Source organism: Coregonus lavaretus (genome assembly GCF_964263955.1).
Source record: "Coregonus lavaretus genome assembly, chromosome: 37".
NCBI lineage: Eukaryota > Metazoa > Chordata > Actinopteri > Salmoniformes > Salmonidae > Coregonus > Coregonus lavaretus.
Window position 1 is genome coordinate 2,336,277 of NC_140024.1, and position 26,401 is coordinate 2,362,677.

Consider the following 26,401-nt stretch of genomic DNA (forward strand, 5'->3'; position numbering starts at 1 on the left):
GTTTTTTTTTTCATGACCATGGCCTTATTTCTATTACTTCATGTTGGAAGACTGTCATTCATATTCCATTCACCCAGTTTAATGCAACATCGATAGATTTAGGTTACTACGTGATACTCACATTTTCCCTAAACCCATCATAAGGTGGCTACAACCTAGCCTGTGAATGAAAGTTTACAACGTAGGTGCACATAGGTCGAGAGAAAAAATTGAGATGACAGACAGTGACACATTGACACATTCAATACTGCCTTGTACACTCTTGCCTGCATCTAGTAGCTTATCTAGGGTGTAATCATTAGTCCAACAGTTGAAAACAAGAGTTTCTATTGGACAAATTCAGGTGTTTTTATCCCCGTTTCGTTTGCTTCCATTTAAGAAACATGTTTCAACGGAATCGGTGGATTGAATACATCCCGATCACGCATAAACATAGTTAACTTTCATAGCAGCCACATTATATTCATTCTAGCCTCTATGCACTCTCCTCCTCTCAGCTTTTCTCTTCGTTTGTGGACTTCAATGAAAAACACATCAGCTGTATGTGACCAGGCAAAAAAAATGTTCCAAGCCAAACCATGTAATAGCCGCTACACACAGCCTATATCGTTGTCCCCATATTAGCTAAAATAACATCCTAGTCAACATAGCTAATAGATCTAATGTGTTAGTAAACCCCCTAAAACAGTGTACAGTCAGTAAGCAGTTAGACCAGCGGGCCCCGGTGGCAATAAATTAATAAAACCAAAAGCTTACCTTGACTTGGAAGAGTTCCAGTGTTGTGTTGGATAGTCATAGCCAGCTAGCTAACATAGCATCCCTCTGTTTGAGCCAGCTACATTTGCTATATAAGTAAGTGAAACTGAAAGTGAAAAAAATACTCTCTCTCTCTCTCTCTCTCTCTCTCTCTCTCTCTCTCTCTCTCTCTCTCTCTCTCTCTCTCTCTCTCTCTCTCTCTCTCTTTCTTTCTCTCTTGGTTCTCCTTCATTTTTAAAGAAATCAATTTGTTGAAAACTGTTCAACTATTTTCTTTCTCTCTCTTTCAGTCAACTAATCACAATATTTGATGCACTGCAGTGCCAGCTAGCTGTAGCTTATGCTTTCAGTACTAGATTCATTTTCGGATCCTTTGATTGGGTGGACAACATGTCAGTTCATGCTGCAAGAGCTCTGATAGGTTGGAGGACGTCCTCCGGAAGTTGTCATAATTACTGTGTAAGTCTATGGAAGGGGTTGAGAACCAAGAGCCTCCTAGGTTTTGTATTGAAGTCAATGTACCAAGAGGAGGATGCTAGCTGTCCTCCGGCTACAACATGTTGCTACCATATAGAGTGCTGTTCAGGCTACTGTAGACCTTCATTGCAAAACAGTGTGTTTTAATCAATTATTTGGTTACGTGAATATATTTAGTATAGTTTTATCCCAAAAAAAGTATTTTTATGAAATTCATTACATTACATTTTAGTCATTTAACAGACGCTCTTATCCAGAGTAAGTGCATACATTATTTATAAAAAATGTTTCATACTGGCCCCCCGTGGGAATCGAACCCACAACCCTGGCATTGCAAATGCCATGCTCTACCAACTGAGTTACATCCCTGCCGGCCATTCCCTCCCCTACCCTGGACCAATTGTGCGCCGCCCCATGGGTCTCCCGGTCGTGGCCGGCTACGACAGAGCCTGGATTCGAACCAGGATCTCTAGTGGCACAGCTAGCACTGCGATGCAGTGCCTTAGACCACTGCGCCACTCGGGAAATTCACTGAGGGGGATGGTCCTCCAATTCCTCCTCTGAGGAGCCTCCACTGACACACACATACTTTACATTCACCACTTGCCAGAGAGACTACATTCACTTCTCCATTCTACATAAATCAATCATCTTGTATGAAGCACATATTGTCTATGGCAGGGCTACACTATTACTCTGAAGAGGCATTGTGATCTAATACTCTCCACATATATAGAGCTAATTGAAATAGACCCGTCACATTGGTGAGGGAATGGCCCCTTTGACTGAGCTGTCTTGGTTGTCGAGTCACTGTGTGGCCTTTAGCTCTCCTTTTCTCTCCCTCTCTCTATCTTCCGTACACCCCCCCCCCCCCCCCCCCCCCCCACCACCACCACCATCCCTCACCCCCTCTCTCTCTCTTTCTCGCTTTCTCTTCCATACATCTCCCCTTTCCCCTCCCTCCCTCCCTCCCTCCCTCGCTTCAGGCAGTATTACCTGCTGATCAATAGAGGCAATGCATGGTCAGGACTCCCATAAACTCCCAAGAGACAGACAGCCACATCACTGGCCAAACACTTTCACTTCCATTCCGTACTCTTCACTGATATCGGCTGATTATTCACTGTGACGTGCGTGTGTTTGTGTGTGTGTGCCTGCAACAAAACCAGAGTTGAGCATAGCCGGTAGTGTGCGTGTGTGCTTCCGCGTGTTTGTGATCTACTCTGTTGCTCATCTCTCCTCTCTGGGGTCTTTCTCTAAAGTGACACAGGTGTTGCTCTCATCCAGGCTTAATGCATGCAGTGTATATGAATATCACAAATATAGTGACACACAAAGAGATACACAAAACTCGGCCTGAGATATAGAATTTAAATGAGTTTTTATGGATTTGACAAAATGCCTTCTAAACTCAATATGAAAATAGACTGTCCTCTTCTCTGTCACTATGAACAGACTTTAATTGTTCCAATATGCTGGGTATTCTCCCCTTGTTTTCAATGGCATGCTGCTTTGGGTAAGTCTGACCATCCAGACTGGTCTCATAGACTAGCATAGTAAATGTAAATCTGGGACACTCAAATTAGTATGATATGTTACGTTGTTATGGTTACATAATATAGAAGGTTACTTAAGGCAAAAACAAAAGGATGGTGGTTGGTCAGGGTGGATGGGTGAGCGCATAACGCGAACATCTAGCAACCCAAAGGTTGCGAGTTTGAATCTCATCATGGACAACTTCAGCATTTAAGCTAATTAGCAACTTTGCAACTACTTAGTTACTACTTTTTAGATACTTTGCAACTACTTAGCATGTTAGCTAACCCTTCCCCTAACCCTAACCCTTTAACCTAACTCCTAACTTTAACCCTAACCTTAACCCCTAACCCATAGAGCTAGCTAACGTTAGCGTTAGCCACCTACCCACCTAGCTAACGCTAGCCAAAACAAACTGGAATTCGTAACATATCATACATTTAGCAAATTTGTAACATATTGTATGAATTGCAATTTGTAACATATTGTACTAATTGCAATTTGTAACATATCATACAAATTGTAATTCGTAAAATATCATACTAAATGGATGATGGACATCCACAAATTAATACATACCATACGAAACGTAACATACATGTATCATACTATACTGAACAAAAATATAAACCCAACATGTAAAGTTTTGGTCCCATATTTCATGAGCTGAAATAAAAGAGCCCAGAAATTTTCCAGACGCACAAAAAGCTTATTTCTCTCAAATTGTGTGCAGAAATTTGCTTACATCCCTGATAGTAAGCATTTCTCTTCTACCAACGCAATCCATCCACCTGGCAGAAGCTGAGTAAACAGCATGATCATTACAAAGGTGCACCTTGTGCTGGGGACAACAAAAGGCCACTCTAAAATGTGCAGTTTTGTCACACAACACAATGCCACAGTTTTGAGGGAGCATACAATTGGCATGCTGACTGCAGGAATGTCCACCACCAGAGCTTTTGCTAGAGAATTGAATGTTAATTTCTCTACCATAAGCGCAGACCACATGTAACCACGCCAGCCCAGCACCTCCACATCCGGCTTCTTCACCTGCAGGATTGTCTGAGACCAGCCACCCGGACAGCTGATGAAACTGAGGAGTATTTCTGTCTGTAGTAAAGCCCTTTTGTGGGGAAAAACTTGTTCTGTTTGGATGGGCCTTTAAACAGGTCAACATTAATAAGGCCGCAGGGCCAGACGGATTAGCAGGACCTGTACTCCGACCATGCGCTGAACAAATGGCAAGTGTATTCATTGACATTTTCAACCTGTCCCTGGCTGAGTCTGTAATACCAACATGTTTCAAGCAGACCACCATAGTCCCTATGCCCAAGAACACAAAGGTAACCTGCCTAAATGACTACCGACCCGTAGCACTCACATATGTAGCCATGAAGTGCTTTGAAAGGCTGGTTCAAATCAACAACATTATTCCAGAAACCCTAGAACCACTCCAATTTGCATACCGCCCCAACAGATCCACAGATGATGCAATCTCTATTGCACTCCACACTGCCCTTTCCCACCTGGACAAGAGGAACACCTACGTGAGAATGCTATTCATTGACTACAGCTCAGCGTTCAACACCCTAGTGCCCTCAAAGCTCATCACTAAGCAAATGACCCTGGGACTAAACACCACCCTCTGCAACTGGATCTTGGACTTCCTGACGGGCCGCCCCCAGGTGGTAAAGGTAGGTAACAATACATCTGCCAAGCTGATCCTCAACACGGGGGCCCCTCAGTGGTGCGTGCTCAGTCCCCTCCTGTACTCTCTGTTCGCCCATGACTGCATGGCAAAGCACAGCTCCAACACCATCATTAAGCTTGCCAATGACACAACAGTGGTAGTCCTGATCACCGACAACAATGAGACAGCCTATAGGGAGGAGGTCAGAGACCTGGCCATGTGGTGCCAGGATAACAACCTCTCCCTCAACGTGATAAAGACAAAGGAGATGATTGTGGACTACAGGAAAAGGAGGGCCAAGCACGCCCCCATTCTCCTTGTGTCCACATCACCAACAAATGATCAAGGTCCAAACACATCAAGACAGTCGTGAAGAGGGCACGACAAAGCCTATTCCCCCTCAAGAGACTAAAAAGATTTGGCATGGGTCCTCAGATCCTCAAAAGGTTCTACAGCTGCACCATCGAGAGCATCCTGACTTGTTGCATCACCGCCTGGTATGGCAACTGCTCGGCCTCCGCTCCGCAAGGCACTACAGAGGGTAGTGCGTAAGGCCCAGTACATCACTGGGGCCAAGCTTCCTGCCTTCCAAGACCTCTATACCAGGCGGTGTCAGAGGAAGGCCCTAAAAATTGCCAAAGACTCCAGCCACCCTAGTCATAGACTGTTGTCTCTGCTACAGCACGGCAAGCGGTACCGGAGCGCCAAGTCTAGGTCCAAAAGGCTTCTTAACAGCTTCTACCCCCAAGCCATAAGAGTCCTGAACAGCTCATCAAATGGCTACCCAGACTATTTGCATTGTCCCCCCCCCCCCACCCCCTCTTTTACGCTGTTGCTATTCTCTGTTTATTATCTATGCATAGTCACTTTACCTCTACCTGCCCCTGCACATTGACTCTGTACCGGTACCCCCGGTATATATCCTCGATACTGATATTTTATTGTTACTTTACTTTTTTTATTTTTTACTTCAGTACATTTAAGTAAATGCTTTCTTAACACTTATTTTTCTTAAAACTGCATTGTTGGTTAAGGGTTGTAAGTAATCATTTCATTGTAAGGTCTACCTGTTGTACTCGGCAAATGTGACAAATACAATTTGATTTGATTTGATAGAAAGCAGTTGCTTTGAGAGCCTGAAAATACATGATCTAAATGATTGATAGTTGTTGTTCAGCAGTCATAGAAGTATGCCTTATTTACTTTGAAGAACTACTAAAATAGTGATTTTGTCAGACAGCATAGGCAGCAGCTCTATAGAGATGAGATGATGACTTAGAATTAAATAATCGTGTCATCAAATACAATTAATATTTTATTAAAGTAATGTGAATAAATTATTGTAAATAAGTGATAAGCAGTAATGGGCAGTCACTATCATCATGGCACTTTTATTAATTATTTTATTCTGTGTTACAGCGTTTAAATAATGATTTTTTAATAATCGAACCAATACCGAACTAAAAAAGGACTAATTACTCAGTACTAGCACGCACGCACGCACGCACGCACGCACGCACGCACGCACGCACGCACGCACACACACACAAACACACGCAAACACTTCCAATCCCCCCCCCCATGAGAGTGATTGACACTCCACTGATGGCTGTCATGCACTGAGCCACTGTCACCACCAGTTAGACCCATGCAGTTGCTTATTGGTCATTATCAGCCCTTCAATGTTGATATATTTCTCTCTCTCTCTCTCTCTCTCTCTCTCTCTCTCTCTCTCTCTCTCTCTCTCTCTCTCTCTCTCTCTCTCTCTCTCTCTCTCTCTCTCTCTCTCTCTCTCTCTCTCTCTCTCTAAATTCAATTCAATTCAATTCAATTTAAGGGCTTTATTGGCATGGGAAACATGTGTTAACATTGCCAAAGCAAGTGAAGTAGATAGTAAACAAAAGTGAAATAAACAATAAATATTAACAGTAAACATTACACTCAGAAATTTCAAAAGAATAAAGACATTTCAAATGTCATATTACGTATATATACAGTGTTGTAACAATGTGCAAATAGTTAAAGTACAAATGGGAAAATAAATAAACATAAATATGGGTTGTATTTACAATGGTGTTTGATCTTCACTGGTTGCCATTTTCTTGTGGCAACAGGTCACAAATATTGCAGCTGTGATGGCAGGGGCGGCAGGTAGCTTAGTGGTTAAGAGCGTTGTACCAGTAACCGAAAGGTCGCTGGTTCTAATCCCCAAGCCGACTAGGTGAAAAATCTGTCGATGTGCCCTTGAGCAAGGCACTTAACCCTAATTGCTCCTGTAAGTTGCTCTGGATAAGAGCGTCTGCTAAATGGCCTATTTATTTATGGCACACTGTGGTTTTTCACCCAGTAGATAAGGGAGTTTATCAAAATTGGGTTTGTTTTCGAATTCTTTGTGGATCGCTGTAATCTGAGGGAAATATGTGTCTCTAATATGGTCATACATTTGGCAGGAGGTTAGGAAGTGCAGCTCAGTTTCCACCTCATTTTGTGGGCAGTGTGCACATAGCCTGTCTTCTCTTGAGAGCCAGGTCTGCCTACGGTGGCCTTTCTCAATAGCAAGGCTATGCTCACTGAGTCTGTACATAGTCAAAGCTTTCCTTAAGTTTGGGTCAGTCACAGTGGTCAGGTATTCTGCCACTGTGTACTCTCTGTTTAGGGCCAAATAGCATTCTAGTTTGCTCTGTTTTTTTTGTTTGTTCTTTCCAATGTGTCAAGTAATTCTCTTTTTGTTTTCTCAAGATTTGGTTGGGTCTAGTTGTGTTGTTGTTGTTGTTGTCCTGGGGCTGTGTGGGGGCTGTTTGTGTTTGTGAACAGAGCCCCAGGACAAGCTTACTTAGGGGACTCTTCTCTAAGTTCATCTCTCTGTAGGTGATGGCTTTGTTATGGAAGGTTTGGGAATCGCTTCCTTTTAAGTGGTTATAGAATTTAACGGCTCTTTTCTGGATTTTGATAATTAGCGGGTATTGGCCTAATTCTGCTCTGCATGCATTATTTGGTGTTTTACGTTGTACACTAAGGATGTTTTTGCAGAATTCTGCATGCAGAGTCTCAATTTGGTGTTTGTCCCATTTTGTGAATTCTTGGTTGGTGAGCAGACCCCAGACCTCAGAACCATAAAGGGCAATGGGTTCTATAACTGATTAAAGTATTTTTTGCCAGATCCTAATTGGTATGTCAAATTTTATGTTCCTATTGATGGCATAGAAGGCCCTTCTTGCCTTGTCTCTCAGATCGTTCACAGCTTTGTGGAAGTTACCTGTGGCGCTGATGTTTAGGCCGAGGTATGTATAGTTTTTTGTGTGCTCTAAGGCAATGGTGTCTAGATGGAATTTGTATTTGTGGTCCTGGCAACTGGACCTTTTTTGGAACACTGTTATTTTTGTCTTACTGAGATTTACTGTCAGGGCCCAGGTCTGACAGAATCTGTGCAGAAGATCTAGGTGCTGCTGTAGGCCCTCCTTGGTTGGTGACAGAAGCACCAGATAATAAGCAAACAGAAGACATTTGACTTCAGATTCTAGTAGGGTGAGGCCGGGTGCTGCAGACTGTTCTAGTGCCCTCGCCAATTCGTTGATATATATGTTGAAGAGGGTGGGGCTTAAACTGCATCCCTGTCTCACCCCACGGCCCTGTGGAAAGAAATGTGTGTGTTTTTTGCCAATTTTAACCGCACACTTGTTGTTTGTGTACATGGATTTTATAATGTCGTATGTTTTTCCCCCAACCCCACTTTCCATCAATTTGTATAGCAGACCCTCATGCCAAATTGAGTCAAAAGCTTTTTTGAAATCAACAAAGCATGAGAAGACTTTGCCTTTGTTTTGGTTTGTTTGTTTGTCAATTAGGGTGTGCAGGGTGAATACTCTCTCTCTCTCTCTCTCTCTCTCTCTCTCTCTCTCTCTCTCTCTCTCTCTCTCTCTCTCTCTCTCTCTCTCTCTCTCTCTCTCTCTCTCTCTCTCTCCTTTTTTCTTTCTCATCTTCCCCACAGGGTACCATTCAGGACGTCAAATTCATTTTTGCTCAAAACGGCTACATCACACAATGTCCCAACCTCAATCGCAGTAAGTAAAGTAACTGTTATTACCCTTAGCTCTGGGCCCTTATTTATAAAAGTAAGAGTGCAACTCTAGCATCAGTTTAGCCTTTTAGATAGTAATGCATACAATTGCATGGGCAGGGGAGACCTGATCTTAGATCAGCACTCCTACTCAGATGTACGGTATGATTAGCTTCTTGTTGAGGACACAGGACAGGTTATTCCTCTTCTTAATTTTGTCTGAAAAGTGAAGAGGTACTGAGATACAGTGGAGATGACATCCTGTAATGTCTCATTAGATATACTCCCGTCTCTGTTACTCTTACGAATCCCTCATCACTGAATAAGTCAGCGGAACTCCATCTCTGTTCTCTCTCTCCCTCTTTCTCTCACTCATTCCCTCTTTCAGTCTTATCTCTCTTTCTTTCTCTCTTTCTCTCACACCTACACACTCACCGCACGCACACACACACGCACATGCACACACACACACACGCACACAAGCACACATACACCTTTTCCCTTTGTCTTATCTCTGTCATTTAAATTCAATATTCAAACCTCCCTCCCTCTTTCTTCCTCCCTCCCTCTCTCTTCCTTCCTCCCTCTCTCTTTCTCTCCCTCCCTCCTGTTTATTGTCAAACAAATGAAGATACAGGGCTTGTGTTGTGCCCTTGTGGCGATGCTACTGTCTCTGATCAATAAGGCTTGTATAATCATAGTATGTCGCTCCACTCACCGATACTCGTGTGAACCAGCGCTCGCGCCGCACCCGAGAAGCCAAACAGCTCTATTAGATATAGGACAACAAGCTACTTAATATTAATATAGAAGTATATGTTTCTTTCTTCAAACATGCATACAACATTGTGTAAAAGAATCATTAAGTTTAAAAAAATGTAATTACCCACAATCCTCTAAAAACAGAGCCCCATCGCAAGATAGGAAGTGCTAGGAGATTAAAACCAGACTTCCAATGAGTTCAGTCACTCAATTTTCTCTAGCTTTGGTTATAAAATATACTTATATTTTGAGCAACAATGTTTTGGTAAAATGTGTATAAATGTACGTCCTCTTTTTCTCTTCTCTTTTTCTTTTCTTTTGCATCATCTACCTCATTCCTTTTTCTCTTGCCCTTTACTCTTTTATCCCATCTCCCACTCCTGTCTTTCCTTGTCCCTCATTTTCTCCTGTTGAGCCTGTCCGACATGCAGTGATTTCCTGAGCCTGGTGCAAGGCATCATGGACCTTCAGGAGCTGCTGGCCAAGATGACCCTGAAGGTGAGAGTGACCAACCCATTAAAATAATTGCATTTTGACCTCTAACCTCAAACAAATGACCTTATGATGCTTTATGTCCCAACATTGTACCTGAGAGGACATCAACACGCACACACACACACACACACACACACACACACACACAAGCCTCGTATCAAAGCCCACTCTTCCTCCTCCAAAGGGCAGGTAGGTATGATCAGAGGTCATACAACACACACACACACAGGGTAGGTATGATTGGAGGTCACAGGGGTGTCATTAAATGGCAGCCATCTTGGCCCTGCGGGACACTAACAGGTGCAGAGCATTATGTTCCTCTCAGCACGACCCCCAACCATGTGTGTCTGTGTATGTGTGTGTTTGCGTGTACATGTGTGTGCGTGCTCGTGTGTTCGTGTATGTGTGTGTGTGTGTGTGTGTGTGTGTGTGAAGCAAGGACAGCCCACCAGCGAGCCCTGAGCTTGGAGTCATCCCACTGTAAATAACCGCCTCCTCCTTCATTTTAATAGACCAAAGCACTCAATTTGTCAATATCCCAATTGGCACCCTATTCCCTATTTTGACTAGGGACAATAGGGTTCTAGTCAAAAGTAGTGCACTATACAGTGAGGGAAAAAAGTATTTGTTCCCCTGCTGATTTTGTACGTTTGCCCACTGACAAAGAAATGATCAGTCTATAATTTTAATGGTAGGTTTATTTGAACAGTGAGAGGCAGAATAACAATGAGGGAAATAAGTATTTGACCCCCTCTCAATCAGAACGATTTCTGGCTCCCAGGTGTCTTTTATACAGGTAATGAGCTGAGATTAGGAGCACACTCTTAAAGGGAGAGCTCCTAATCTCAGCTTGTTAACTGTATAAAAGACACCTGTCCACAGAAGCAATCAATCAATCATATTCCAAACTCTCCATAATGGCCAAGACCAAAGAGCTCTCTAAGGATGTCAGGGACAAGATTGTAGACCTACACAAGGCTGGAATGGGCTACAAGACCATCGCCAAGCAGCTTGGTGAGAAGGTGACAACAGTTGGTGCGATTATTCGCAAATGGAAGAAACACAAAATAACTGTCATTCTCCCTCGGCCTGGGGCTCCATGGAAGATCTCACCTCGTGGAGTTGCAATGATCATGAGAACGGTAAGGAATCAGCCCAGAACTACACGGGAGGATCTTCTCAATGATCTCAAGGCAGCTGGGACCATAGTCACCAAGAAAACAATTGGTAACACACTACGCCGTGAAGGACTGAAATCCTGCAGCGCCCGCAAGATCCCCCTGCTCAAGAAAGCACATATACAGGCCCGTCTGAAGTTTGCCAATGAACATCTGAATGATTCAGAAGAGAACTGGGTGAAAGTGTTGTGCTCAGATGAGACCAAAATCGAGCTGTTTGGCATCAACTCAACTTGCCGTGTTTGGAGGAGGAGGAATGCTGCCTATGACCCCAAGAACACCATCCCCACCGTCAAACATGGAGGTGGAAACATTATGCTTTGGGGGTGTTTTTTCTGCCAAGGGGATAGGACAACTTCACCGCATCAAAGGGATGATGGACGGGGCCATGTACCGTCAAATCTTGGGTGTGAACCTCCTTCCCTCAGCCAGGGCATTGAAAATGGCTTGTGGATGGGTATTCCAGCATGACAATTACCCAAAACACATGGCCAAAGCAACAAAGCAGTGGCTCAAGAAGAAGCACATTAAGGTCCTGGAGTGGCCTAGCCAGTCTCCAGACCTTAATCCCATAGAAAATATGTGGAGGGAGCTGAAGGTTCGAGTTGCCAAACATCAGCCTCGAAACCTTAATGACTTGGAGAAGATCTGCAAAGAGGAGTGGGACAAAATCCCTCCTGAGATGTGTGCAAACCTGGTGGCCAACTACAAGAAACGTCTGACCTCTATGATTGCCAACAAGGGTTTTGCCACCAAGTACTAAGTCATGTTTTAAAGAGGGGTCATATACTTATTTCCCTCATTAAAATGCAAATCAATTCATAATATTTTTTAAATGCGTTTTTCTGGATTCTTTTGTTATTCTATCTCTCACTGTTCAAATAAACCTACCATTAAAATGATAGACTGATCATGTCTTTGTCAGTGGGCAAACGTACAAAATCAGCAGGGGATCAAATACTTTTTTCCCTCACTGTATAGGGAATAGGGTGGCATTTGGGGCACAGCCTGTCTGACCTCCCTGCGTATACAGCAACGCAGCGGGTAGAAGTAGCACTTTCCTCCCCGTGTTGCTGTGAACGAGGGAGGGAGGGATGGATAGAGGGGAGGAAGGGAAGAGGTGATGGAGGTGGTGGATGAATAATTGCTAACCTCTTTGTCCCCGGCTGGCTGCATAATATGCAGTGTCAGGGAGAGTGAGCTGAGACTAGCTGTTCCATGCATGAATTAGCAGTGGCTGTGTGTGTGTGTGTGTGTGTGTGTGTGTGTGTGTGTGTGTGTGTGTGAGAGAGAGAGAGAGAGAGATAGAAGAGGTTGCAGTTGAGCTTAGTCAGAGCCTATATGCATGTTTTGTGCTGTTGATGACATGAAATGGATGACACACACTTTTCAACAATCTTGTAGCATGTCATATCTTGCCTTGAGTATACTGTAGTGTATTTTTGTACGTCTTCATCATATTTTCCCGGAGTACGAACACATGCACGTATGCTACTCACGCATGCACGCACAAACACACACACACACACACACACACACACACACACACACACACACACACACACACACACACACACACACACACACACACACACAAACACAGACACACACACACACACACACAAAAACACACACACACACACACACATGCACACGCACACGTACACGCACACGCACACGCACACGCACACACACACACACACACACACACACAGACACACACAGACACACACACAAATACATAGATGATTGGTATGTCCCATCGTGCCCCTATGATGCTGGTGCTATGGTGCTGGCAAAGCCCAGGAAGATCAGTATTTTAAAAACTTAACTTAAACTAGTTCCTCACCCTGGAGTCCCCTAAGTCTATGGAGGAACTATCTAACATCAAGTTGTAAAATAACCTCTCTCTCAACATCAACAAAACGAAGGAGCTGATCGTGGACTTCAGGAAACAGCAGAGGGAGCACGCCCCTATCCACATCGACGGGACCGCAGTGGAGAAGGTGGAAAGCTTCAAGTTCCTCGGTGTACACATCACTGACAATCTGAAATGGTCCACCCGCACAGACAGTGTGTTGAAGAAGGCTCAACAGCGCCACTTTAACCACAGGAGGCTGAAGAAATTTGGCTTGGCCCCTAAGACCCTCAGAAACGTTTACAGATGCACAGAGAGCATACTGTCGGGCTGTATCACCGCCTGGTACGGCAACTGCACTGCCCGCAACCGCGGGGCTCTCCACAGGGTGGTATGGTCTGCCCAATGCATCACCGGGGGCACACTGCCTGCCCTCCATGACACCTACATCACCTGATGTCACAGGAAGGCCAAAAAGATAATCAAGGACATCAACCACCCGAGCCACAGCCTGTTCACCCTGCTATCACCAGAAGGCGAGATCAGTACAGGTGCATCAAAGCTGGGACCGAGAGACTGAAAAACTGCTTCTATCTCAAGGCCATCAGACTGTTAAATAGCCATCACTAGTCGGGTACCACCCAGCTACTCAACCCTGCACCTTAGAGGCTGCTGCCCTATATACATAGACATGGAATAACTGGCCACTTTAATAATGGAACACTAGTCACTTTAATAATGTTTACATACTGCTTTACTCATCTCATATGTATATACTGTTTTCTATTCTACTGTATTTAGTCAATGCCACTCTGTCATTGCTCGTCCTAATATTTATATATTTCTTAATTCCATTCTTTTACTTTTAGATTTGTGTATTGTTGTGAATTGTTTGATACTACTGCACTGTTGGAGCTAGGAACACAAGCATTTCGCTACACCCGCAATAACATCTGATAAATATGTGTATGTGACCAATAACATTTGATTTGATTAGTGAATCAAACTGAAATTGGCCTTTAAGCATCACCATATTCTTTTGAAATTGCGACAGAACATGGAACAGCTCCGTCAGAACATGGAACACCTTGTTGGGGGGGGGGGGGGGGGGGGGCTCTGTAGATGAAATTGAAAGCCTTGACGACACCCGGTATTTCAAATTTTACACAAAGAGCTCTCTATCATTTTACGGCTAGTTATATTCCGCTGCTGCCGTGCTCCGGGGAAATGGTTACTTGCATAGTGGAGTCTTTTGTTTAGACATGCTAGCTAAACAATGAACCATAATCCCAACTCATAACATTACTACCCTGCATGAATCAACAGCTAGCTAAAACTAAACAACTAGCTAGGTTCATAGCTAGCTATCAATAGGCTATAACTAGCAATGCAAATGGCTCTGAGAAACAAATAATATTACTATACAGATCATACATGTAACGATAGCTAGTGAGCCAGCCAGCCAGCTAACATTAGTTAGCTAGCTAACAGTACGCTGTAACTTGCAATAAAATTGACTTTGACTAAATTAGAGACATATAATATCTGAAAATGTAGCTAGCTAGACTCTCTTCCCTGTATACATGGATGAACGCTTATCCCTCTCTTTCACGGATGCCATGGTTGTAATCCAGACAGGTGTTTTATACAACAGCCTTCTGTGTTCTCTTTTCGAATCCCTGCGCATTTGCAATCAAACGCCTGAATTTTCTCCATCTCCTTAGCTATCATACTCTGCTTCCACTGGGCATTCCACTGATTTCAAAACTCGGTCCTCTAGAAAGTGGAGAACCTTAGCAACACTTGTGCTGTTCTTTGTGATATCTTTCCAAAAAGCCACTTTAGAACGGATTACCTACAGACAGAAGCATGCTACATGGCAGACAAATCCGAACTCATTTCTCGGCATGTCCAGCCCATTCATTATTTCAGCCAATCATATGACTAGCGGGAAGGTTTGTGTCTTTTTCCGTGGCTAAACAAACTAGTCTCGTAAATTAACAATTGTATTCTTATTTACAGATGGCATACATGTTTTTAGGGCACATGAAAGTTCACAAGTTCCAGAAGGCATTTCTGCCAAAAAACACATTTTGATTAAATTTTTTAAAATGACATTCAAATGCCTTTCCTGTGAAGTAGTGACGCGCGACATATGCCTAGTTTCCTGAAACTAGTCACATATGGCTACAGGTTCATCTGCCTGACTTAAAGCCCATTCTTAAAGGAAGCTGCTATAGACCACTAAGTGCTAACAGTCAGTATCTGGATAATATGTGTGAAATGCTTGGTAATGTACCGTATACCCCAACAGACCTGCCACCAGAGGTCTCTTCACAATCCCTAAGTCCAGAACAGACTATGGGAGGCACACTGTACTACATAGAGCCATGACTACATGGGACTATATTCCACATCAGGTAACTGATGCAAGCAGTAGAATCAGAAATAAAAAACAGATAAAAATACATCTTATGGAACAGCGGGGACTGTGAAGAACACACAGACACGCATACACACACACACGCTAGCACACACACTCTACACACACGTACATTGTAATATTGTTGTACATTTTGTATAGTAGATATATGATGTAACATTGTTATATGATGTACTGTTTTATCTTTTGTTTTATGTGTGATGTAAATACCTCAATGTGTTTGGGCCCCAGGAAGAGTAGCTGCTGCCTCGGCTGCATCTAATGGGGATCCCTAATAAATAAATGCAATAGATATTCTGTGTCCCAAATGGCACCATATTCCCTTTTTAGTGCACTACTTTTGACAAGGGCCCATTTTTGGGACCCAGCCTAAATCAATGGAGCACATCCTCTCTTAAGCACTGAGGGTGTGTGTGTGTGTGTGTGTGTGTGTGTGTGTGTGTGTGTGTGTGTGTGTGTGTGTGTGTGTGTGTGTGTGTGTGTGTGTGTGTGTGTGTGGTATATGCTGAGGGTACACTCCAAAAAATGTTGGTGCTGGGTAAATATTGGACAGAACACACAGTGGGTTATTTTGACCAAGCCAGTTGGTTTGCATGAATAACCCAACATGTTGGATTGTTTGGATTACCCAGACAACCATCAGTTGGGTTTGTATTCACCCAGCACCTGTGTCTTTTTTAAGGTATTCCATAGCTTATTTTCAGGAGGCATGACCTATTAGGGGCGTGGCTTTCAGATAGTTATTTTTGGCCACCAGTGAGAGGAAATGTTTATGTTAAGTTTGTACAGTACAAATGTATATTTCCCTTCAATATTTATGCACATTACATATTTTAAAATAAAATTAATAACATTATTATTTACATAATGTAACAAAACGGTAGCTATCCCAACATTGAGATATGCAAAAGATCTTAAAGAACTCATACACATGCGTAAGCCTAATTAAAGCTACAAAAGTGTCAGTGTTCAACCTTAGCATGTAATAACTATACAATAGAACTGATGAACCGGAATTACATTTACTCTCACAGGTGGCCAAAAATAACAATCTGAAAGCCACGCTCGACTAAGCCCAGCCTTCAGTCTTCTGATCTGAGCCGCTGGGTCATATCTCAATAACCCAGCATGAATAACCCAGCATCAATAACCCACTCTTGCTCTTTTTAAAGAAAACAACCCAGCTAAGTGACCCAATGCCTGCAACCGAGCAGTTGGGTCATCCAAACAACCCATAATTGTTTAGAGTGTAGGACGACTAGAAAACACTGGGGGCTAAACACACACCAATGTCCATTTCTATATGTAGCCGGTTGCTTTTGCATTTTTTGTCCTCTTGCCCTTCTTACTGGTTGAATTGGACTATAGTGCTGTGATATTTAAATGGTTGATGATGTGTATTTATCTGTGTGTGTGTGTGTGTGTGTGTGTCTGTGTGTGTGCGTGCTTGTGTGTGAGTGTCCAGCTGAACTACGCAGAGTCCAGGCTGACCCAGTTGGAGGACTGCCGCTGTGAGAGGACGTGCAGTGCCAACGGTGTGGTCTACAGAGACAAGGAGCTGTGGGTGGAGCCAGAGAACTGCAGGAACTGCAGCTGCATGGTTGGCATCCCACCCCTCACACAGATACAATGACTTTGTATCTTTCTCCTCATAATAGTCAATACTTTCACCTCACACTAGTCAATTTGTATATTTTTGGGATATTCAAGTCAGTTCAATTTACAAAATAAAAAACATTTAAACATGTACAATGTTTCAATTCACAAAATAAAAAACATACAAATGTGTCCGACCGTCTTACGTAGCAAAATTTGAAATGGTGTTTTTTTTTTACATTGGATAAAAGTAGAGACTCAGAGCTAAAAAATGGAGGAACAATGAGAAAGTTATTCTGCTTTGAAAGTTGATAACTTGTAACATCACTTTTGAATGTTTCGGTACCTACTGGAGAGCTCTTCTTTGTCTACACCCATTCAGCATCGTTCACACCCTCTGAAGATTTAGCTCCACCCATCACTTTAAGGATTCACATGTGAGGCTATGTACTAAACAACCAAACATGTCAAGACTAAAGGCTGGCTTATACTATGGGTGTGTTCGTAAATATAAACTGGAGTGCCCAAGTGTGCTCTGGGCATTCGTAAACTCAGAGCGTTGTCAGATTGTCCGTTCGTAAATTCAGAGCGTTTCTTTCTCAGTGCATTCAGAGCGCACACTGGACGCTCTGGCCGAGGAGTAGGGTTGATCCAAGCGTTCTGACCTAGCAACAGCAGTCAAGCAGCCAAGCTAACTGGCTAACGTTGGTTAGCTTGCTAGCTACTTCCAGACAAAAATGAGAGAACAGCTCACTCTGACCATTTTACTCACCCTAGCAGAGCTGGTTAGGCTGTTTTTATGTTATCCAGAGCATTGGTGACTGCAACTGTGCTGCTGGTAAAAATTAAAATACGCTTTTTTGCCAACGTTTACGGACACCGGCCATATTCAATGGATGTTGAGCGTTCGTAAATTTGTCAGTTATTCTGCGCTCTGGCACACTCAGACGAGAGTGCTCTGAAATCGGAGTAGATAGCCAGAGGAAATGTACCAGCTACGTCTATCGACAGTTGTCGCAGTGACATCATAAACATTCTATTGAAATAGTTACAGTGAGGGAAAAAAGTATTTGATCCCCTGCTGATTTTGTACGTTTGCCCACTGACAAAGACATGATCAGTCTATACTTTTAATGGAAGGTTTATTTGAACAGTGAGAGACAGAATAACAACAAAAAAATCAAGAAAAACTCATGTGAAAAATGTAATAAATTGATTTGCATTTTAATGAGGGAAATAAGTATTTGACCCCTCTGCAAAACATGACTTAGTACTTGGTGGCAAAACCCTTGTTGGCAATCACAGAGGTCAGACGTTTCTTGTAGTTGGCCTCCAGGTTCGCACACATATCAGGAGGGATTTTGTCCCACTCCTCTTTGCAGATCTTCTCCAAGTCATTAAGGTTTCGAGGCTGACGTTTGGCAACTCGAACCTTCAGCTCCCTCCACAGATTTTCTATGGGATTAAGGTCTGGAGACTGGCTAGGCCACTCCAGGACCTTAATGTGCTTCTTCTTGAGCCACTCCTTTGTTGCCTTGGCCGTGTGTTTTGGGTTATTGTCATGCTGAAATACCCATCCATGACCAATTTTCAATGCCCTGGCTGAGAGAAGGAGGTTCACACCCAACATTTGACGGTACATGGCCCCGTCCATCGTCCCTCTGATGCGGTGAAGTTGTCCTGTCCCCTTAGCAGAAAAACACCCCCAAAGCATAATGTTTCCACCTCCATGTTTGACGGTGGGGATGGTGTTCTTTGGGTCATAGGCAGCATTCCTCCTCCTCCAAACACGGTGAGTTGAGTTGATGCCAAAGAGCTCCATTTTGGTCTCATCTGACCACAACACTTTCACCCTGTTCTCCTCTGAATCATTCAGATGTTCATTGGCAAACTTCAGACGGGCATGTATATGTGCTTTCTTGAGCAGGGGGACCTTGCGGGCGCTGCAGGATTTCAGTCCTTCGCGGCGTAGTGTGTTACCAATTGTTTTCTTGGTGACTATGGTCCCAGCTGCCTTGAGATCATTGACAAGATCGTCCCGTGTAGTTATGGGCTGATTCCTCACCGTTCTCATGATCATTGCAACTCCACGAGGTGATATCTTGCATGGAGCCCCAGGCCGAGGGAGATAGACAGTTATTTTGTGTTTCTTCCATTTGCGAATAATCGCACCAACTTTTGTCACCTTCTCACCAAGCTGCTTGGCGATGGTCTTGTAGTCCATTCCAGCCTTGTGTAGGTCTACAATCTTGTCCCTGACATCCTTGGAGAGCTCTTTGGTCTTGGCCATGGTGGAGAGTTTGGAATCTGATTGATTGATTGTTTCTGTGGACAGGTGTCTTTTATACAGGTAACACGCTGAGATTAGGAGCACTCCCTTTAAGACACCTGGGAGCCAGAAATCTTTCTGATTGAGAGGGGGTCAAATACTTATTTCCCTCATTAAAATGCAAATCAATTGATAACATTTTTGACATGCGTTTTTCTGGATTTTTTGTTGTTGTTATTCTGTTTCTCACTGTTCAAATAAACCTACCATTCAAATTATAGACTGATCATTTCTTTGTCAGTGGGCAAATGTACAAAATCAGCAGGGGATCACATACTTTTTTCCCTCACTGTACTTGCATAGTGTAGCTAGCTAGCTAAACAATGAACCATAATCCCAACTCATAACGTTACTACCCTGCATGAATATGCAGGTAGCTAACCAACCAGGTTCAATGTTAGCTAGCTAACATTAGGCTATAACTAGCAATGCAAATGGCTCTGAGATACGAATAATATTACTACACAGATCATATACATAATGTTAGCTAGCTAGCCAGCCAGCTAACGTTAGCTACCTAGCTGAAAGTACACTTTAACTTTAAATGAAAATAACTTTCTGACAGAATTAGAAATGTGTAATATCTGAAAATGTAGCTAGCTAGACTCTCTTACCCGTATACATGGATGGACTCTTCTCCCTCTCTGTCACGGATGCCATGGTTGCCCTTAGACAGGGGTTTAATACACAACAGCATTCTGTGTGTTCTCTTTTAAATATATATATATATATATATATATATATATATATATATATATATATATATATATATATATATATATATATATATATTTAGTATTTCTTCTCCCTTCTCTTTCTCTCATTTTTTTTCTATTTCGTCCCAAAAGCTAATGGGCTTAATTGTGTCCACAACAAGGACAATGTAATAGTGTTCAATATGATATAATGAGACAATGCAATATGATGTAATACACTAAAATAGGATATAACCTAATATTGAACACAGGTACAATACCTGCCTCAGGGTATACAGTATAAGCCTCTCTCTTGTTTGCTCTTTCCCTCTCTCTATCTCATCTCAGCTCTCGCTTGTTATTTCTCTCTCTCTCTCTCTCTCTCTCTCTCTCTCTCTCTCTCTCTCTCTCTCTCTCTCTCTCTCTCTCTCTCTCTCTCTCTCTCTCTCTCTCTCTGTCTCTATCTCTCTCTCTCTCAATTCAATTCAGGCTTTATTGGAATGTCAAACATATGTTTACATTGTCAAAGCAAGTGAAATAGAGATGAAACAAAATAATATAGACATTTCAAATGTTATATTATTTGCAATGTTGTAAACATGTGCAAATAGTTGAAGTATTAAAGGGAAAATAAATAAACAGACAAATATAGGTTGTATTTACAATGGTGTTTGTGCTCCACTGGTTGCCCATTTCTTGTAGCAACAGTTCACAAATCATGCTGCTGTGGTGGCACACTGTGGTATTTCCCCTAATAGACATGGGAGTTTATCAAGATTGGATTTGTTTTCAAATTAATTAATGGTCTGTGTAATATGAGGGAAATATGAGTCTCTGATATGGTCATACAGTTGGCAGGAGATTAGGCAGTGCAGCTGAGTTTCCATCTCATTCTGTGAGTTTCCATCTTCTCTTGAGAGCCAGGTATGCCGATGGCAGCCTCTCTCGATAGCAAGGCCATGCTCACTGAGTATGTACCTACACTAGTCAAAGCTTTCCTTAATTTTGGGTCAGTCACAGTGGTCAGGTATTCTGATAATGTGTACTCTCTGTTTGGGGCCAAATAACATTCCAGTTAGCTCTGTTTTTTTATGGATGCTTTCCAATGTGCCAAGTAATTATTATTTTGTTTTCTCATGATTTGGTTGGGTCTAATTGTGTTGCTGTCCTGGGGCTCTGTGGGGTCTGTTTGTGTTTGTGAGCAGAGTCCCCGTACCAGCTGGCAGAGGGGACTCTTCTCCAGGTTGATCTCTCTGTAGGTGAGGGCTTTGTTATGGAAGGTTTGAGAATCACTTATTTTTAGTTGGTTGTAGAATTTAATCGCTCTTTTCTGGATTTTGATCGTTAGTGGGAATCGTCCTAATTCTGCTCTGCATGCATTATTTGGTGTATTATGTTGTACACAGAGGATGCTTTTGCAGAATTCTGCATGCAGAGTCTCAATTTGGTGTTTGTCCCATTTTGTGAATTCTTGGTTGGTGAGCAGACCCCAGACCTCAGAACCATAAAGGGCAATGGGTTCTATAACTGATTAAAGTATTTTTAGCCAGATCCTAATTGGTATGTCAAATTTTATGTTCCTTTTGATGGCATAGAAGGCCCTTCTTGCCTTGTCTCTCAGATCTTTCACAGCTTTGTGGAAGTTACCTGTGGCGCTGATGTTTAGGCCGAGGTATGTATAGTTTTTTGTGTGCTCTAGGGCAATGGTGTCTAGATGGAATTTGTATTTGTGGTCCTGGCAACTGGACCTTTTTTGGAACACCGTTATTTTTGTCTTACTGAGATTTACTGGAAGGTTTGAGAATCACTTATTTTTAGTTGGTTGTAGAATTTAATCGCTCTTTTCTGGATTTTGATCGTTAGCGGGAATCGTCCTAATTCTGCTCCGCATGCATTATTTGGTGTATTATGTTGTACACAGAGGATGCTTTTGCAGAATTCTGCATGCAGAGTCTCAATTTGGTGTTTGTCCCATTTTGTGAATTCTTGGTTGGTGAGTGTACACCAGACCTCACACCTATAAAGGGCAATGGGTTCTATAACTGATTCAAATATTTTAAGCCAGATCCTAATTGGGATGTCAAATGTTATGTTCCTTTTCATGGTGTTAAAGGCTCAAATTGTATATTCCTTTTCATGGCGTAGAAGGCCTTTCTTGCCTTGTCTCTCAGATCATTCACAGCTTTGTGGAAGTTACCTGTGGTGCTGATGTTTAGGCCGAGGTATGTATCGTTTTCGTGTGGAATTTGTATTTATGGTCCTGGCAACTGGACCTTTTTGGAACACCATTATTTTTGTCTTACTGAGATTAACTGTCTGGGCTCAAGTCTGACAGAATCTGTGCAGGAGATCTAGGTGCTGCTGTAGGCCCTACTTAGTTGGGGACAGAAGCACTAGATCATCTGCAAACAGTAAACATTTAAGTCTAGTAAGGTGAGGCCGGGTGCTGCAGACTGTTCTAGTGCCCTCGCCAATTCATTGATATAAATGCTGACGAGGGTGGGGCTCAAGCTTCATCCATGTCTCACCCCCCGGCCCTGAGGAAAGAAATATGTGTGTTTTATTACAAATTTTTACTGCACACTTGTTGTTTGTGTACATGGATTTCATAATGTTTTCCCCCCAACACCGCTTTCCATCAATTTAAATAGCAGAACCTCTTGCCAAATTCAGTCAAAAGCTTTTTTGAAATCAACAAAGCATGAGAAGACTTTGCTTTTGTTTTGTTTTGTTTGTTTGTCAATAAGGGTGTGCAGGGTGAATACATGGTCTGTCGTACAATAATTAGGTAAAAAGCCAATTTGACATTTGCTCAGAACATTGTTTTCACTAAGGAAATGTAGGAGTCTGCTGTTAATGATAATGCAGAGGATTTTCCCAAGGGAGCTGTGACGAGTACTGAGTATACGAAGAAGTAGGACGCAGACGCAGGAATTAACAAGGTCAAGGTTTACTTAACAATGAGCAAGAGAAATAACAAAGATAGGGTAAATGACACGAAGCTTAACAATCACACACAACATCATAAGTAACAGTCCAGGACTAAATAGGGGTGGTGATGAGATGATGAGTTGCAGGTGCGCTGGAGGTGATTAGCGTGCGTTGGGTTTCCATTCTGGTGTTGCCGAGGTGGTGCGCTCAGACTGGTGGCTCAGTAGACCGGTGAATCATAGCACCAGAGGGGAGCAACGGGAGGAGAGGTGACAGGAGCTGTTGATGCATATCCCACGGTAGTTATTGTGGTCTAATTTGTCTCCACTTTTGTGGATTGGGGTGATCTGACCTTAGTTCCAAATATTGGGGAAGAGTTGATGATCATGTTAAAGAGTTTAAGTATAGCAAATTTGAATTTGTGGTCTCTATATTTTATCATTTCATTTAGGATACCATTAACACCACAGGCCTTTTTGGGTTGAAGCGTTTGTATTTTGTCTTGTAGTTCTCTCTATCTCTCTCTCTCTTTCTTTCTCGGTCTCTCTCCATCCTTCTATCAACCAAGCATTCCCAACCAAATAATACTTCCAGTAATAAGAGTTCCTACCTCCTCATGAGCGTGTTGAACTCAGAAAATGTGTAGAATCAGGCCAATCTCAGACCCCTGTGAATTAGACTTGCTGCATCGCTGCACGTCAGGCCCAGGATGGAGTTTTGTGAGTGCGATTTCCTCCCGCAGATATCATTCCATTAACTGATATCCACCAAGCCCTGTGGGAGACGCCATTTTAGATTAGTCATGAAATGAAGTTGTGCATGGAGAGAGAGAGAGAGAGAGAGAGAGAGAGAGAGAGGGGGGGGGGGGGGGGGGGGGGGGTTGAGAAAGAACGAGAGATTGAGAGAGAGGGATATAGAGGGAGGGTGAGAGTGACAGAGAGAGAGAAAGAGAGAAAGAGAGAGGGGGGTGGAGAGAGAAAGAGATTGAGATAGAGAGATGGATAGAGAAAAAGGGTGAGTGCAAGAGAGAGAGAGATGGGGGAGAGAGAGAGAGAGAAAAGGAGAGAGAAGGAGAGAGAGAAGGAGAGATTGAGAGAGAGCGAGAAAGAGTGAGACAGAGAGCGAGAGAGAGCAAGAGAGAGCGAGAGAGCAGCAACCTGGGGAAAATATTCTGCGCCATCATGAACAGCAGATTACTGCACTTTCTCAGTGAACACAATGTCCTAAACAAAAGTCAAATTGGCTTCCTACCAAATTATCGAACATCAGATCATTTATACTCTTCACACCTTAATTGATAAACAGTTGAACCAAAACAAAACATTAATGAATTGGCAAAAACAATACAACAATCAACATCCCCCTATCTCACTCTTAACGACACAGATTTAAAATGCCTCATGAATGCAGATGGCCTGGTGCTGCTGTCCCCCACAAAAGAGGGGTTACAGCAACAATTAGATAATCTGCAACAGTTCTGTCAGACCTGGACCCTGACAGTCAATCTCAAAACGACAAAAAGTATGATATTCCAGAAAAGATCCAGATGTCAGTGAAACCGATATCCATTTTTACTGGGCTCCAGGGAACTTCAACCTGGCCGTAAATGAACTGAAAGACAAAGCAAGGAGGGCTTTCTATGCCATTAAAATATCTATCAAATTAGACATACCAATTAGGATCTGGCTCAAAATATTCAAATCAATAATATAGCCAATTGCACTATATGGCAGCAAGGTGTGGGGTCCGCTTACAAAACAAGAATTTGACAAATGGGACAAACACCCAATTGAAACCCAGCATACGGAATTCTGTAAGAGCATCCTCAGAGTACAGAGAAAAACTGCAAACAATGCATGCAGAGCAGAATTAGGCCAATTCCCTCTTCTGATCAATATCCAAAAAAGAGCCACCAAACGCTATAATCATTTAAAAACAATTGACCCCACATACAAAGCCCTCAAACGCCAAGAGGTGACCAGCCAGCTGGTCCTGAGGCTCAATTCAATAACCACTACCAACCAAACAAAGCCTCAGGACAGCACTCAGAAAATCTGATCCAACCAAATTATCACAAAGCAAAATGAAAAAGATATTACCTATTGGAGAAACCACAACAAATCTAAGTAAACTGCAATGCTATTTGGCACTAAACAGACAGTACACAGTGGCAGACTATCTGACAACTGTAACTGATAGAAAACTGAGGAAAATACTATGTACAGACTCAGTGAGCACAGCCTGGCCATAGAGACCAGTCGTCCCAGGCAAACATGGCTGCTCATTCTGCCCCCAGGAAGAGATAGAGACAGAGCTGCATTTTCTGTGAAACTGTGATAGATATTTTGACATAAGAAATAAATTATTTCCCCAAATTATACAACAATACAAAGAATTAGAAAACTTAAATGATGAAGATGAACTTAAATACATACTTGGTGAAAAAACCAAAATGCTGTATTTTAGCAGCCACATTTGAGGCCTCCTGACACAACCTGAGGGACAGTCAGGGAGAAGTATAGTGTGATTATTCATATTTGCCTATTCTTTGTTATTATTTGTTATAATTGCTGTTAATGAGTATCACTATCATTATTATTGCTTAATTACAAACAGTCCAGTATATTCCATTGAGAGAGAGAGATTACCACCATGACTTCCTGCTACAGTGGGGGGGAAAAGTATTTAGTCAGCCATCAATTGTGCAAGTTCTCCCACTTAAAAAGATGAGAGAGGCCTGTAATTTTCATCATAGGTACACGTCAACTATGACAGACAAAATGAGAAAAAAAATCCAGAAAATCACATTGTAGGATTTTTAATGAATTTATTTGTAAATTATGGTGGAAAATAAGTATTTGGTCACCTACAAACAAGCAAGATTTCTGGCTCTCACAGACCTGTAACGTCTTCTTTGAGAGGCTCCTCTGTCCTCCACTCGTTACCTGTATTAATGGCACCTGTTTGAACTTGTTATCAGTATGAAAGACACCTGTCCACAACCTCAAACAGTCACACTCCAAACTCCACTGTGGCCAAGACCAAAGAGCTGTCAAAGGACACCAGAAACAAAATTGTAGACCTGCACCAGAATGGGAAGACTGAATCTGCAATAGGGACCAGGACGACTGATCCATGTAAAGGAAAGAATGAATGGGGCCAAGTATCGTGAGCTTGGTTTGAAGAAATCAACTGTGGGAGCAATTATTAGGAAATGGAAGACATACAAGACCACTGATAATCTCCCTCGATCTGGGGCTCCACGCAAGATCTCACCCCGTGGGGTCAAAATGATCACAAGAACGGTGAGCAAAAATCCCAGAACCACACGGGGGGACCTAGTGCATGACCTGCAGAGAGCTGGGACCAAAGTAACAAAGCCTACCATCAGTAACACACTACGCCGCCAGGGACTCAAATCCTGCAGTGCCAGACGTGTCCCCCTGCTTAAGCCAGTGCATGTCCAGGCCCGTCTGAAGTTTGCTAGAGTGCATTTGGATGATCCAGAAGAGGAATGGGAGAATGTCATATGGTCAGATGAAACCAAAATATAACTTTTTGGTAAAAACTCAACTCATCTTGTTTGGAGGACAAAGAA

General features: G+C 42.7%; 1 protein-coding gene across 1 annotated transcript in view; it reads left to right on the plus strand.

Moving 5' to 3' along the window:
* The window catches only part of LOC311111696 (protein kinase C-binding protein NELL1-like), a gene marked incomplete at its 3' end in the record, with an annotated part of 508,863 nt that overhangs the window by 242,668 nt on the left and 239,794 nt on the right, over window positions 1-26,401 (plus strand). The window contains exons 6-8 of the mRNA XM_084154490.1: window positions 8,448-8,520; window positions 9,694-9,776; window positions 16,718-16,852. Of these exons, the coding sequence (XP_084010616.1) occupies window positions 8,448-8,520; window positions 9,694-9,776; window positions 16,718-16,852 (291 nt within the window). The remainder of the gene's footprint in view (window positions 1-8,447; window positions 8,521-9,693; window positions 9,777-16,717; window positions 16,853-26,401) is intronic.